At 42.9% G+C, this 13,989-nt stretch overlaps 2 protein-coding genes across 2 annotated transcripts in view; both read right to left on the reverse strand.

The window, feature by feature from the left end:
• Positions 1–7,896, reverse strand: part of ATAT1 (alpha tubulin acetyltransferase 1) — a 31,614-nt gene extending 23,718 nt beyond the window's left edge. Inside the window, exons 1-5 of the mRNA XM_029286379.1 lie at positions 7,787–7,896; positions 4,636–4,696; positions 3,508–3,599; positions 2,485–2,545; positions 892–1,005 (exon numbers count right to left, since the gene is read on the reverse strand). Coding sequence (XP_029142212.1) covers positions 892–1,005; positions 2,485–2,545; positions 3,508–3,599; positions 4,636–4,696; positions 7,787–7,896 — 438 coding nt within the window. The remainder of the gene's footprint in view (positions 1–891; positions 1,006–2,484; positions 2,546–3,507; positions 3,600–4,635; positions 4,697–7,786) is intronic.
• A 289-nt stretch (positions 7,897–8,185) lies between these two features.
• Positions 8,186–13,989, reverse strand: part of MRPS18B (mitochondrial ribosomal protein S18B) — a 14,450-nt gene continuing 8,646 nt past the window's right edge. Inside the window, exons 3-7 of the mRNA XM_015827093.2 lie at positions 11,840–11,937; positions 10,531–10,599; positions 10,041–10,107; positions 9,243–9,302; positions 8,186–8,832 (exon numbers count right to left, since the gene is read on the reverse strand). Coding sequence (XP_015682579.2) covers positions 8,618–8,832; positions 9,243–9,302; positions 10,041–10,107; positions 10,531–10,599; positions 11,840–11,937 — 509 coding nt within the window. The 3' untranslated portion in view covers positions 8,186–8,617. The remainder of the gene's footprint in view (positions 8,833–9,242; positions 9,303–10,040; positions 10,108–10,530; positions 10,600–11,839; positions 11,938–13,989) is intronic.

Here is a 13,989-nt window from a genome sequence, read left to right on the forward strand (position 1 = left end):
ATGCCAGTTGCCAAGCATTCAAATTTTGATCATGTGACCGTGGGATGCTGTAACAGTCATAAGTGTGAAAAACAGTCATAAGTCACTTTTTTCCCCGTGCAACTATAACAGGGGTCTTCAAACTTGGCCCTTTTATGACTTGTGGACTTCAACTCCCAGAATTCCTCAGCCAGCGTGCCTGGCTGAGGAACTCTGGGAGTTAAAATCCACAAGTCATAAAACGACCAAGTTTGAAGACCCCTGAACTATAACTTCAAACGGTCACTAAACAAATGACTGTTAGTTGAGGAATACTTGTATTAAAATGTACAGTGTCCAGGTACAAGAAACCCTCTATTAACCTTCCTAAAATCAATTTCCCAAATAAAAGTAAAAAGTATATTATAGTAGCCATTACAGAATAGTGAAAATGCCTCTTGCCTAAAAGAGCTACGCTATGAAGCAAGCTTTTACTCAAAACCGAGTCCATGTGCTGCACATGTCCCATGTCCTTCAACCTGGCTAATTGAAGGATTCATTTCCTGTTAAAGAGTCTCTCCCAAATTTGGGACTTCCAGATACACTGGAACGACAACTCCCCAAATTCCCAGCCATCATATGAATTACGAGATGGGTATTTCCTACAGATCTGGAAGGCAGCAAGCTAAGGGATATGTTACTGGAGTTGCATTAATTCTTGTTTGACAGAGCTTTAGCATTTTAGAAATCCTTCCACAATCCTTCCGGGATCGTGACAGCTCTACGTCCATGCCTCTATCCTGCAGGTTTAAATTGCTATGGGGTGGTTTTGCCTTTTCTATGAAGCAAGTGGTAACGATGAAATACAGTGGCTTAATCCAAGTTAGGAAAATCATTTCTTGGATTACGCAACTGCGAAAAAGAAGGCTGCACCTGCAGCATGTAATGGAAGAGCTCCTTGCCGTAGCCGTGCCGTTGAAGAGACTCGTGAATGTAGAAATCCAGCACGCACAGAGGTTCCACTTCATTGTGGGCCCCTTGACGGTCCTGCAAAAAAACAGAGAGGCTTCTATGTTAAAACAGCTCAGATGTCTCTGAACAGGGCATTTTGCTGCATGCTAACTTTTCCTGCGCTTTTCAAAAGAACCCCAGGTTTGAATCCCAATCTTTGGACTGTTTGCTCGAACCAGTAATTTACATGCTGGTTGGCGTTCCAGAGCATTAGGCCTGGTGAGCTGCAATTTTATTCTCCTTCAACTCACCAGTCCTTAAGAGTTTCCCAGAGTCATTGGATCTGCCCTCGCAAAGGCTTTTTCTTAGGAATATTCTTAATAATTTTTGGCACCTGGGCATTAGTAAGTTTACCCTTTCTAAAAACACAGATAATACCACAAACAGAGATATAATAAAACCAAGGACAATAGTACTTTATTTCCAAATACTGAAATAAAGCAGCTTAATTTATATTTTAATAATCCATTGCAGCTATGGTAAGCAGAATATAGTGCAGTGATGGCGAACCTATGGCACTCGTGCCACAAGTGGCACGCAGAGTCCTCTCTGTGGGCATGCGCGCCGTTGCCCCAGTCCTAGGCCTTCAGCTGGGTTTTATAAAACCTTTTTGCTTTAGGCCTCCGCCGCCGTGTACAAAAAAAAAGGTTCAATCAATCAGTCAGTTTCAACTTTTTACAGAAAAAAAAAAATCTTGCAAAGTTGGAATTGATTGATTGAACTTTTTAGTCCCACTCACTACTGTTACCACCGCAGCCACGCCCACCCAATGGGCCATACCCACATGGCACCCGACGATGCATAAGTGGGTTTTGGGTTGCAGTTTGGGCACTCGGTCTCTAAAAGGTTCGCCATCACTGATATAGTGCAAAAATCTGAAGATGAAGAACCCTCAGGATACAAATTGTGGAAGCCTCGGTCAAAAGCGAATAGTATGTTCAACTCATGAAATTTTTTATTTTGCACAAATAGCAGATTGTTAAAGGGAGGGGAGGGATTTATTCTGCAAACAAGAAAAGGATTATTTCACCTTCTGTGCCTCAAGTTAAAGCAAACACAGTAACTGCAGCCAAATCAGTACAAGAATGACTGCATAACATACTACTGTAAGATTCATTTTTTAAAAAGCATTTCAGCTGTTCTTCACTGATTTCAAACAAACACTATAGTATTCACCAAGATACATTATTTGATTTTTTTTTTATTGTTGGAATTAGTTTAAGCATAACAGGAAGCAATGGCTCAGTGAATGAACTGCAACAAGCCCATAAACCAGGGGTGTCAAACAAATAGAGATTTTATGCTTTGAGAGTACGCCTCAAATACACCAGTGTGGAAATATACCAGTATAATTTAAAACTTCTTGGATCATAAGGATGGAAGGGATCTTGGAGATCTACTAGTTTAACTTCCCAATCAGAACTTGCACTGATCCTGTTCGGGAACCAAGCATCCTTTTCTACTAGTGGCAAACATTCCATGTATCAAGGGTGATTTTTTTTCTGGTGTACTTACCAATACAAAGAGTTTTTTGTAACCAACTTTGAGGAAGCCAATTATAATCCCTTTCCCAGTCCTGAAATCAGTAAAAAAAAAAAAAAGTCAGAAAGCTTTATTTTATGTATTTATCGATCAAATTTATATAGGTGCCCATCTTACAAAAAAGTGAGATTTTCTTCAGAGAAAGATTAAAAGCGGTAAATATTCAGCAAATATCCTGTAGAATATCTATCTAGATCTGCTAAATTTAGATTAAACTTGACCAAAGATTGATCCTAACACAAAGGATTGTGACAACACCACTTTGTCAAAACCATTTTGGCATATAGCTAGGGTAAAGCATGATACTGCAATGGGCATTGACATAGGGAGTACCAATGCAGCTGAACAAATTTTTTTGGAGAAGGTGCAATGCAACTCTGCACAGGAGTATTCTTTGCAATATCATGCTTCATTCTAGTGATGACAAAAATATTCAAGAAATTAAGATTAGATATATAGCAGATGCTCCCGTCACAAAAGTATCCTTTGGCTGCCATGCAACTCTATATGCCAAGGCATCTTGTAGTACCTTGCACCTTTAAAATGATAAATGAATTCATGTGGATTTAAGCTACATACCAAAGAGGATTCTACCAACTGTGAGCTTCTACAAGCAAAATGAGCCAAAACAAGAGTGAGTTTTGACATCATTCCCATTTTGTCTTCATAAGCCTGACAAAACTTTCTCAAAAAAACTTGTTTCACTACTCAAAGTTGCTTATGCTGACCCACAATTTAAAAAGCTCTGCTCTATATATTTATCTGGAAATCAATCCTTCCGAACTAAGCAAACGTTACTTCCAAACAGGCAGACTGTATATAGTAGGGGTCTTCAAACTTGACCCTTTTATGACTTGTGGACTTCAACTCCCAGAATTCCTCAGCCAGCATGCCTGGCTGAGGAATTCTGGGAGTTGAAGTCCACAAGTCATAAAAAGCCCAAGTTTGAAGACTCCTGCTATATAGAATCCAAATTCTTTTTGCTATGACACTCACATTTTTGCTTCACTGTCTTTCAGGATGTAGAGCACATGGCAGTTGGTTTGCATCCGTGAGGCACTGGTAATCGGAGCTGGCAGATTCTGGGCCTGAAATCAAGATTTGAGTTTTGGTCAGAATGATGGAAGAGGGTAGGATGGAAGAGAAGATGCAACTATATGATGGGCATCTGAAATAATGCTTAGAGAGAAGAATATACTCTTTGCCTCCCATATTCCTCATCTCCTCATTTAGCCTGCGTATCATGGGACCTATACACCAATCACAGCACCCTGAACCAAGAGGAATGCAGATAGCCCTCAACTTGCAGCCATTCATTTAGTGACTGTTCAGTTACAATGGCAATGAAAAAAGTGACTTACGACCATTGCATCCCCATGGTCACAGGATCAGAATTTGGATGCTTGGCAACTAGTCCATCTTTATGATGGTTGCAGTGTCATGGGATCATGGGATCACTTTCTGCAACCTTCTGACAAGCAAAGTCAATGGGGAAGCCAGATTTACTTAACAACCGTGATATTAACTTAACAACTGCAGTGATTCACTTAACAACTATGACAAGAAAGATCATAAAATGGGACAAAACTTACTTAAGAACTGTCTCAGCAATATAAATTTTGGGCTCAATTGTGCTCATAAGTCAAGGATTTCCTGTATGTGAAACTAGGCTGAAACTGCTCTAACTAAAGATTAAGAGGCCTGTAAGTAGAGAAAATAAAAATCCAGAAATCCTAGATAAAAAGGAAACAAGTCATTAAGGAAATATAGGAAAAAATGTCATCTCAACTGGAAAAAAGAAATTGGGCTTGAGCACATGGAAAAAATGCTAACTTTGGGAAATAAAAAATCCTGAAGCCTGCCTATTTCTTAAGCTGTTTTTGGATCCAGATGTGGCAGCTTCCTAGTTCAAAAGGATGTGGGTGTTAATTGTCTCTTAATGTTTGGACCAGATGAGCAGGATCACATTTGGCAAAGCAATAGCACCTCCTTGATTCTAAAGTTTGATTGGATTTGTACTCTAGCTCAATCAGTGAGCTAATTTAGAAAATTCAGCCCAATAGTTTGCCGCTATCTCTACTTCTTCCAAAGGTATAATTGAGTCTTTAACAAACACTAACCTACCTTGGCAGAGGCTTTGCCCATCTCATCTATGATCTTCATGAGTTGTTGCTGCATATCAGCTCTGGTAAAACAAAACACGGAGTAACAATCGGAAAGGCAAAAATAAAACAAGAACACAATAATTGTCCACTTTTTTAAAAAATGGATAATTTGATGCATCAGAGATACAATACAATCCAGGACTGATTTCTATATACTGTATACAGTGTGTGTGTGTGTGGCACTTTTGGATTCAACACAAGATGGCTTAAAGTGATTGTCCTATCTGACACATGAGCTGAGTTTATGTGCCACAGCAAACCAGAATTCATATACAAAAACACCTCCCTTCAGCCAGTCCGCTCCCATAGAGAGGGCCTCCTTAGAGTGCCGTCGGCCAGACAATGCCGGCTGGCGACCCCCAGGGGGAGAGCCTTCTCTGTGGCAGCTCCTGCCCTCTGGAATGACCTACCCTCCGACCTACGTACAGTTGTGGACCTGCGCCTTTTTCGCCGAGCCCTGAAGGCCCATCTATTCCGTGCGGCCGGCCTGGCGTAGCTTGATTATGTTTCAGTGGGGGGTTTTTTACGGGTGTGTTTTTAGAACAGGCCTGTTATTTAATTCGATTTTAAAACAAACTATTTATTCCGTGGTTTTTAGTATCGCCTGTTCACCGCCCTGAGTCCCGCAAGGGAGATAGGGCGGTATATAAATTTAATAAATAAATAAATAAATAAATAAATAAAAGATATAGATACATAACCAAAAAACCCAAGCAAGTTAATTTCTTATTAAGACTGGTGGAAAAGGGGATTTTGACCTCTGAATCCTTCTTCCTTTACCAGCAGCATTGAACTGCAAACATACTTACTTTACCTTGTGCAACATTTTGCTGGGGTGGAAGAGGAGGAGGTTCTAGCTTAGTTTTAAAGATACAACATATCAAGTTAAAGTTGAGCTGGAGGTTTAAGACATAGGACTGATGGCGAACCTTTTAGAGACCGAGTGCCCAAACTGCAACCCCAAACCAACTTATTTATCGCCGGGTGCCAGGTGGACTGTGGCCCACTGGATGGGCGTGGCTGTGGGGTCATGGCAGACTGGGTGGGTATGGCCAAGGTGGTGTGATCACCTCAATGTTGCTCGTGGGGAGGGACGCCTGTGGGGGCCAAGCAGGGTTGGGGGAGATCCAGGGGGTCTCTGGCAGGTGGGGCAGTGGGCAGGAGGCTCGTCCTGCGGGGTGAGGCTAGGCAAGGCAAGGCGGGGGTGCCACTGTCACAGGGCAAGGTGAGGCAGGGGCCGGGGCGGCTGCTGCCTGACACTATCGGCCCCTGCACACAGAGGCCAGCGAGCGCATGGGTGCTAGGATGCATCCAGCCATGTGGGACCTCCGCGAGTTAGTGGGCGGCTGGTTGAAGAGGGATGGTTGCCATCTCCGGAGCATGGCGTGCGTGCCCACAGAGAGGGCTCTGAGTGCCGCCTCTGGCATGCGTGCCATAGGTTCGCCACCACTGACATAGGAGTATCCAGTGCTTTTTTTGTATAAAAAAAAAAAAAAAGGTGCCGGACCTCACACATGTCATACAACCCGCCTTGCCTACCCTACAAGGTTCCATTCAAAAAAGGTGCCGGAACTCCGTTCTGGGCGATCTATGACAAAAAAAGCCCTGGGAGTATCTATAAGGTGTGAAATAGACCTATCTATGTAGTCCTTAGTGGGTGTAGCAGTTAAGACATCAGTCTAGAATCCAGAAGCCTGTGAGTTCTACTTCCACCTGAGGAACAAAGCCAGCCAGGTGCCCTTGAGCCAGTCGCTTTCTCTCAACCCTAGGAAGAAGGCAGCAATGGCAAACCCCTTCTGGCATCCTGCTGAGAAAACTGCAGGGACTTATCCAGGCAAAGGCCAGGAATCAACAAAGCCTCCAAGGCAAACACACAACACCAACGTGGTCCTCAAAGACTCATCCTTTTGATGGTGCAGAATCAATCAATCAATAATAAAAACACAAGTACGGACCGTTTGCCCACTATAGAAGAATGGTCACTTAAAGTCTCGAATTTAGCAGAAATGGCCAAGATTTCCGCTTATGTGAAGGACTATTCACAAGAAAGATATATTTCGGTTTGGAGAAGATGGATAGATTATATTGAGCGTACATATGGGACCAAAAAATATCATTTGGTTTTTGAGTGAATTTTAGAGTATTATTGTTGTATAAAGGTTAGAATAGTGTATTTAGTACTATTTTTTAATTATTAAAGTGATGTTATTATTGTTTTTAATAACTGTATATTTGCTTAAGAGAGAGTTAAAGGAGGTTATAGATATGTCATTTTAATAGTTGATTAATGTTATTTAGAGTATGATTGTGTTATTGTTAACCCTGTGATTGGCTCTGGGAAGTGAGGGGGGAGGGAGGAGGGTGGGTTTGGGGAAGGGGGGGATTTATATTGTAAAATTTTATAAATTTTTCAATAAAATAATAATAATAATAATAATAATAATAATAATAATAATAATAATAATAAAAAAAACACAAGTGTGGAGACAGTTCCAAATCCTTTATTTTCCGCCCCACTCTTTCATTCCTGCATCTCTATTTTTCTATGGGTGCTTCGGAGCACCGGAAGGATACCGGGGGTGGGGGAGATATCGCCATGAGACCCCAACATAATGCACCCACCCACTCCCCTTTCCATCCATCTACTTTTCCACTGATGAGCTAGCTCTACGTTTAGCCAGTTTAACCTTTGCTCTACAACAGATCGCTGTGTTCTCTCTCTCTCTCCGTGTGTGTGTGTGTGTGTGTGTGTGTGTGTGTGTGTGTGTGTGTGTGTGTGTGTGTGTGTTCCCCCCAATTTCTTATGTTCCAGTCTATGACCCTCCCTTGCCCTCCTGAACCCGAAACTGCCTTCAGTGGCCTGTTTAATGAGTGGCGGCCGCAGAGCGTCCCCCCCGCTCGCCTCCCCCCCCCCGGCCTCCGAAGGCCGACCCAGCTGCTGCCCGGGCTCTTTGTGCGCCCGGCCCGGCTCGAGACCGCCGGGGAGAGCGGAGGAAGGCGTGCCACGCGCGCCGGCGAGACAGGACAGACGGGGCTTCCCATGATGCCCCGGGACAATGCTCAGGAATGCAAAGCGTTCTCGGAGGCTGCCTTGCCGCCAATCTGAATACCTGCGAGACGCGCCGAGCCCGGCTCCCTTTCTGCCCGACGGCTGCAAGCGCTGGTCCACCGTCGCGATCCGCTCGCCGAAGAGCAGGTCCACGTCGAAAGGGAACTCCATGCTTTCGGCATCCGGGTCCCTTTCTTTCTTCTATGGCGGGGGCGGGGTGGGGGGGGGTGTTGTTGCCCGGACTTCCGCCTAACAACGCAGGCCCCTGCCGTCTCGGAGCGACGTCCCGCGCTCGGCTCCGCCTTTAGCAACCGGGCCGCCAAACTGGCCTAGCAACAGGCTCGCTCCGGGGAGCGCGCCCTCTCCGCCTCGCCTGGAGGGGGCGCGCGCGCGCTCACGTTCACGTGTTACAGTGGGGCTTCGAAGGCAGTTAGCAGGCGGCGGCGGGGGAGGGGGGGGNCCCAGAAAGTTATCTTGAAAGCTCTGTATTGTCTCTAATTTGGAGACCCCTGTCCTAAGCATAGTATGGTGTGAGCAAACCTGTTTAGGGTTTGTATGAATGTAGCCAACAGTCTATTTAACAAAACCATGATTTATTGTAAAATAAAGATCCCATCACACGTCACATAGCTTTTCAATGGAATTTTTTTTGTTTTACCGTTGCCCTACACTCCCTCCTCCACCTGCCCCATTCAGTCAAGTGTTTCCAGCAAAGTTCAATCACCAGAATCATCAATAACCCCATTCAATTTACTGACACTGGAAGTTCCTTCTGGAGGAAATAATAGACAGCAGCCCTCTAACAGCTGAACTATATACTTCAGAGGATTTTTATGGATCAATTACAGGCTTCACTGGGAATGTTATAATTACTTTTTTTTTTTTGCTTGGTTTATGAAAGGTTGCTCTCTTCTTTCAGATAATCCTTGTAAATCCTCCTGAAGAGTTTAATTTTTTTCTCGGGAGGCTGTTGCCAATCATACCAAGGATACCATGATGTCTTGCTACACAGAGCTGGGGATGGAGGGGTCTTGGAAACAGCTGGATGTTGGTTGCTCCAATCCACATGTTGGAAGGAGATCAAGGGAGTGCTAACTGTTAGAAGTCCTAACAAAGGAGGCACAAGAGAAAACATTTCAGAAAGAAGACAATGATTGATCTGGTTCACACCTTCTATCTAACAGAAGATTGGGGGAGGGGCCTGGCTTAGCATATCTTATGACTTGAGTGAGCTTATAAACCATGGCATAGGGTAGATAACGTATGGCTCATATGGGTGGGGGAAAGCAGGCAGCATCCTATCTATAACCTCCAAAGCACTCCCAAGACCACGCTGCTGAAATTTGGCAGCAAAATGGCAAATGGTCTGGTGAAAGTAAAATAGTAAAAATGGGTGTGCAAGCCTTCTGTGAGCCACCCCCATACTCACCCCTGATGCTCTAAACACTCCAAAACAAGCACTTGCCACCTTCCACTGAACTCTGCCTTATTTTCCAGTCCCAATTTGTGCTACTCACCACTGTCTTGAGCTTGATCAACGGCTTTGACTAGCGCCTTATACCTATTCACACACAGGCCTATGAAGCAAGAGAAAATGTGTTTCCAAGACTTAATAGGAGATCATTACGGCAGGCAAAACAAAAAACAACTGTACCTGAAATACAGTTAGTCCTCATTTAGCAACAACAACTCAGCAACTTCCTGTACTGCTGCTGATAAATCCCTGGCCTCTCAGTCTAGCCTGCTTTGTGCACACCTGCTCAAATCAACAGGACAAGTACATTATATGTTCAAAAGGTTACAGTACATAAGTACCGTGTAAATTCTAGACTGATTTGTATCCAGGGACTTGATTGTGTGTAACACATGTCCGGTGGTTTTGAACTTAGGTCCTCAGATGTTGTACTAAAATGCTGTCACTCCAAAGCCCCGGCATCTTGCCTGAAGAGCAGCAAGCCAACTGTGACATTGTCTAAAATAAGGTTTTGGAAAATACTGTGGTTGCTGCAAATGAATGCAAATCTGGTCAGCAATAACATTGTGTATGGAGTAGGGAGAGAGCAGAATTAACAAGAATAGTTACACAAATCAAGTGAGAGAGATGAAGGGGGGNAGAGAGAGAGAGAGAGAGAGAGAGAGAGAACTCATGCACAGCAGCCTCTATTTCTTTTTAATTAAACTCTTCAATCAAGGTCCCCACCCCTTGCGTGCGCGCACAAGTTTTGCGGCTCCAAGTGTTTTCTTTTCTCTGGGAAACCGGTCCAAGTGGCTCTTTGAGTGTTTAAGGTTGCAGACCCCTGCAATAGCTGCTTTACCTGTACGGGATGGATCAAGGATGATATTTGAGTGGGGGCAGATAAACTGCTCAAGAAGCTTCACATTCTGTAAGATGAAAGGGCATGCCCAATTTTACTCATCAGTTAGAAAAGGAAACATGGCTTATACGACGACTGCAACTGTTTTTATTCATTAAATTCCTAACTGTTTTGTTGCTGCCCGAATACAACTGGTGGCAAGATAGACCAGAATTGTTTCTGCACTGGCATCGGTCTTTCAAACTTCCCGTTAAAAGTTCACCCAATTAGCTTGTACTGCTATGGCAATTGTTTCCATTAACATTTCAATACTGCCCTTATAGTTTTTATGTCCAGCTGCTCCAGAACTGTCTACATTTTATATTGTGTATATTATTTGTAACATCCTTAACATCTACGTTTAATCTATGGAACAAGTTCACATCTCTGCTCAGGTAATTTCGGTATATTTAAACAAAAATATAAGAAAAAAAAATCCCACAACTCTTACCCTATAATCCAAAAAAAGATGTTGATCTCTACAGATGGGACAGGGATTCCCACAAACATGACCTCTTCTCTGTAAGTACAGAAGAAAACAATTTATTGTGTAAAAAAATTGAGAGAAGAAAATGCTATAAATGTCCTGTTCATCACAGATTACTTAAAATAATGTGCCTGATGCTAGGCACCTACTCTTAAGAAACGTTTAAACACCTAGAGCAAGTTCAAGGGTCAGCAGGAAACTGGGAATGGTCTCAGGAGCAGAAATGGAAGGAACTGTAAACGTTTAGCCTAGAAGACACCAAGGTGAAAATTTTAAAATACTGTACTATATATATCACATAATCTAAGATGAAGACTGATCCCCCTTGTCCCAGAATGCAGAATTATGGACTTGTTGTTTGTCCTTACTATAAACAACAAATCCATAATTCTGCATTTTGGGGCACGTCTCACTGAAGCATCAAGTAATTGGCTTGACAATAATTGGCCTCCCCATGGATTTGTCCTGATAGGTTCAAGCAGAAACCAGACAGGATGAATTAATTAGGATTCCCACACTGAGGAGGAATTTGAACTCAATGCTCTTAGGAGCTCCTACAATGTTTAGAGTAAGAATCTGCCCCTCCCTTCCCCAAAACTCAGATTAGCTAATTCAAAGAGAAAAATCCTGGTTCATTCCAGGAGCAAACCATGTTCTACTGCATACAGTTAATAAAAATAACACGCAACTGATCCCTTAAGCCTGAAATCCCTCCAAGTACAAATCACAGATATGCTGCATCTTATCCAAGTGTCCGTACAATTTTTATGGTTTTTTTTACACTACCTAACAAATTAAAGAGAGCCAGTTTGTTGAAAGCATCAGGCTAGAAACCCAGGACACCGTACGTTCTAGTCCTGCCTTAGGCATAAAAGCCAGCTATCGGCCCAACCAACCTCAAAGGATTATTGCTTTGGAGAAAATAGGAATTCACCACCTTGAGTTATTGAAAGAAAAAGAAAGAAAGAAAGAAAGAAAGAAAGAAAGAAAGAAAGAAAGAAAGAAAGAAAGAAAGAAAGAAAGAAAGAGAAAGAAAGAAAGAAAGAAAGAAAGAAAGAAAGAAAGAAAGAAAGAAAGAAAGAAAGAAAGAAAGAAAGAAAGAAAGAAAGAAAGAAAGAGAGAGAGAGAAAGGAGAGAGACGAAGAGGAAAGAAAGAAAAAGAAAGGAAGGAAAGAAAGAAGAGAAAATGCTGTAAGCATGATTTTTGCAACATTAGCAAATACTATGCTCAGTTCTCCGGGTTCATAAACCTACATACACAGAATGTACTCACAATGCACATCTTCCGGGTTTTCTGTGGTGGAACCTGACCTTTGAAATTACGCCTGTATCCAAACCAGACAGGATTGTTGCCATATTTAGTTATGTATTCTAAAGGGAAAGGAAAAGAAAATTATGACCTGCACCTAACATTTTACAAATGTGCTCAGTATGCAGATAGCAACAAGTCACCATCTCATGTGCACCATCAACCCTTTGAAGTAGGTCAGGTCAGGAAACAGATACCTCAAGGATTCCAGGATTGCTATTTTATAGTTGTAAGGTATGATAACAGAAATCTTGAAAGCCCACCTGTGTCTGTCTCCCTTAGTCCCCTCTTATACCAAACAGAATCAAGGCAAGTTATTTTAATTTTCTTTCTCATGCTTTCTTTCTCAGGACTAACTAATCCTACTCTCAACTTCCCTTGCCAGTCAATTGTTTAACAATTACTTTTGGTATTAACTCAAGACTGTTGAAATGAAATGTATGGTAATTCAAGCTCATTAAATGAAAGTATCTTAAATGGAAATAATAAACAAAGAAATGGAGTTCTACCCATTTATAACCAGACCTGATGTGATCTTATCTATGTGCACTGAAAAATTTACATAAAGGAGTGGCCACCACTGAAAAGACCACGGCTCGAATTTACCAAATGAATCCATTTTATAGGTAATCCTGTATATCTAGTCTCCGTGATATTAGGGAATAGGAAACGTTATATGAGGACAGGCAGCTTTTCTGGCTGTGTGACTTGCTCACTATAGCAACAGAAGGAATTATTTTATACCAAACAAGACCACTTGCCCACTTGGAGCTCAACGGTCTTCTGATTAGCAGTTCAAAATATGATTACCATATTTTGAACTAGGCATAGGTCAGGGATTTTCAACCTTTTCACCCATTGTACCACTTTTAGGATATGGCAATATCTGAGTACCACCAGTCGCCTAGCAAGGTGTCAAAAATTTGATGAGCAAAAAAAAAAGAAAAAAAGAAAAAAAGAGATAAAGTAACAGGTAGTCCTCGACTTACAACAGTTCGCTTAGTGACTGTTCGAAGTTACAATGGCACTGAAAAAAGTGCCCCCCAAGCCACAGCCGAGCAAGACAGCGCCCGGCGGCGCTCTTCCTCCTGTCCAAGGTTTTCATTGTTGTGAGCATTTCTGTTGAGGATTGGCAGCGGGGGTGGGGTGAGGGGTGTTTGGTTTTTATTCCCCCCTGTCTGCTGGGTGGTTGCAGCAGGTTTTGGTCACTTCACATGACCCTGGGACACTGTGACCGTCATAAATATGAATCAGTTGCCAAGCATCTGAATGTAAATCACAAGACCCTGGAGATGCTGCAACATTCCAGCTGATCGGTGCTTCTTCTGGGCTCAGAAGTGTCAGGATCAGTGCTGCTTTCCAGCTGATTGGTGCTTCTTCAGGGCTCAGCAGAAGCACCAGGATCAGCGCCGAGCTCCAGCTGGAGCCAGGCACTGATCCTGGCGCTTCCGCTGAGCCCTGACAGCCCTGCAGCTCCAGCCGCCTCTCGCTCAGGCTTGTGCGGTGCTGCCACCGGTTCAGCTCACTTCCCTCCCCGCTACAACTTTTCTAGGATGGTCGCGTACCACCTGCCTAGTGCCAATGTACCACAGGTGGTACCCGTACCACTGGTTGAAAAGCCCTAGCATAGGTTTTCCCTATTTCCAGCCCCACCTGGAAGGAAGCCAAGGAGAAACGAATAGGCCCAGCCCAGAAAAGATGAAAGCAATCTAGGAAACTGGCAAAGTGAACTAAGACACTAGGAAAACATGCTGAAACTGAACATGTTTGGGAACCAACTCAAAATTCTTTTTAAGTATTGTTCCAAAAAGGAAAAGCAAACTTGCCATGACTAAAATTGACAAAACGTGGAACTTTTGTCCAAATAAAGCAAAGACTCTTCATACAGGACTATCTCTGTGTGTCCATCTCTCCATCTTTCTTGAATACAGCATTCCACAGCAGCAGCTTTCAGCTTATAAACATGTAAATATGAGCAATGAAGCCTCCTGAGGGTTTATTACATGACACAACCCTACATTTACCTATTTACTCACAATTGCCGGGCTTCCTAAGCCAAACAGAACACTCATATCGCAGGTAGTCTTATGACTTATAACTCTTCGTATAGTGAC

Source organism: Protobothrops mucrosquamatus, unplaced genomic scaffold (assembly GCF_001527695.2).
Source record: "Protobothrops mucrosquamatus isolate PMUCROS unplaced genomic scaffold, P.Mucros_1.0 scaffold3490, whole genome shotgun sequence".
Lineage (NCBI taxonomy): Eukaryota > Metazoa > Chordata > Lepidosauria > Squamata > Viperidae > Protobothrops > Protobothrops mucrosquamatus.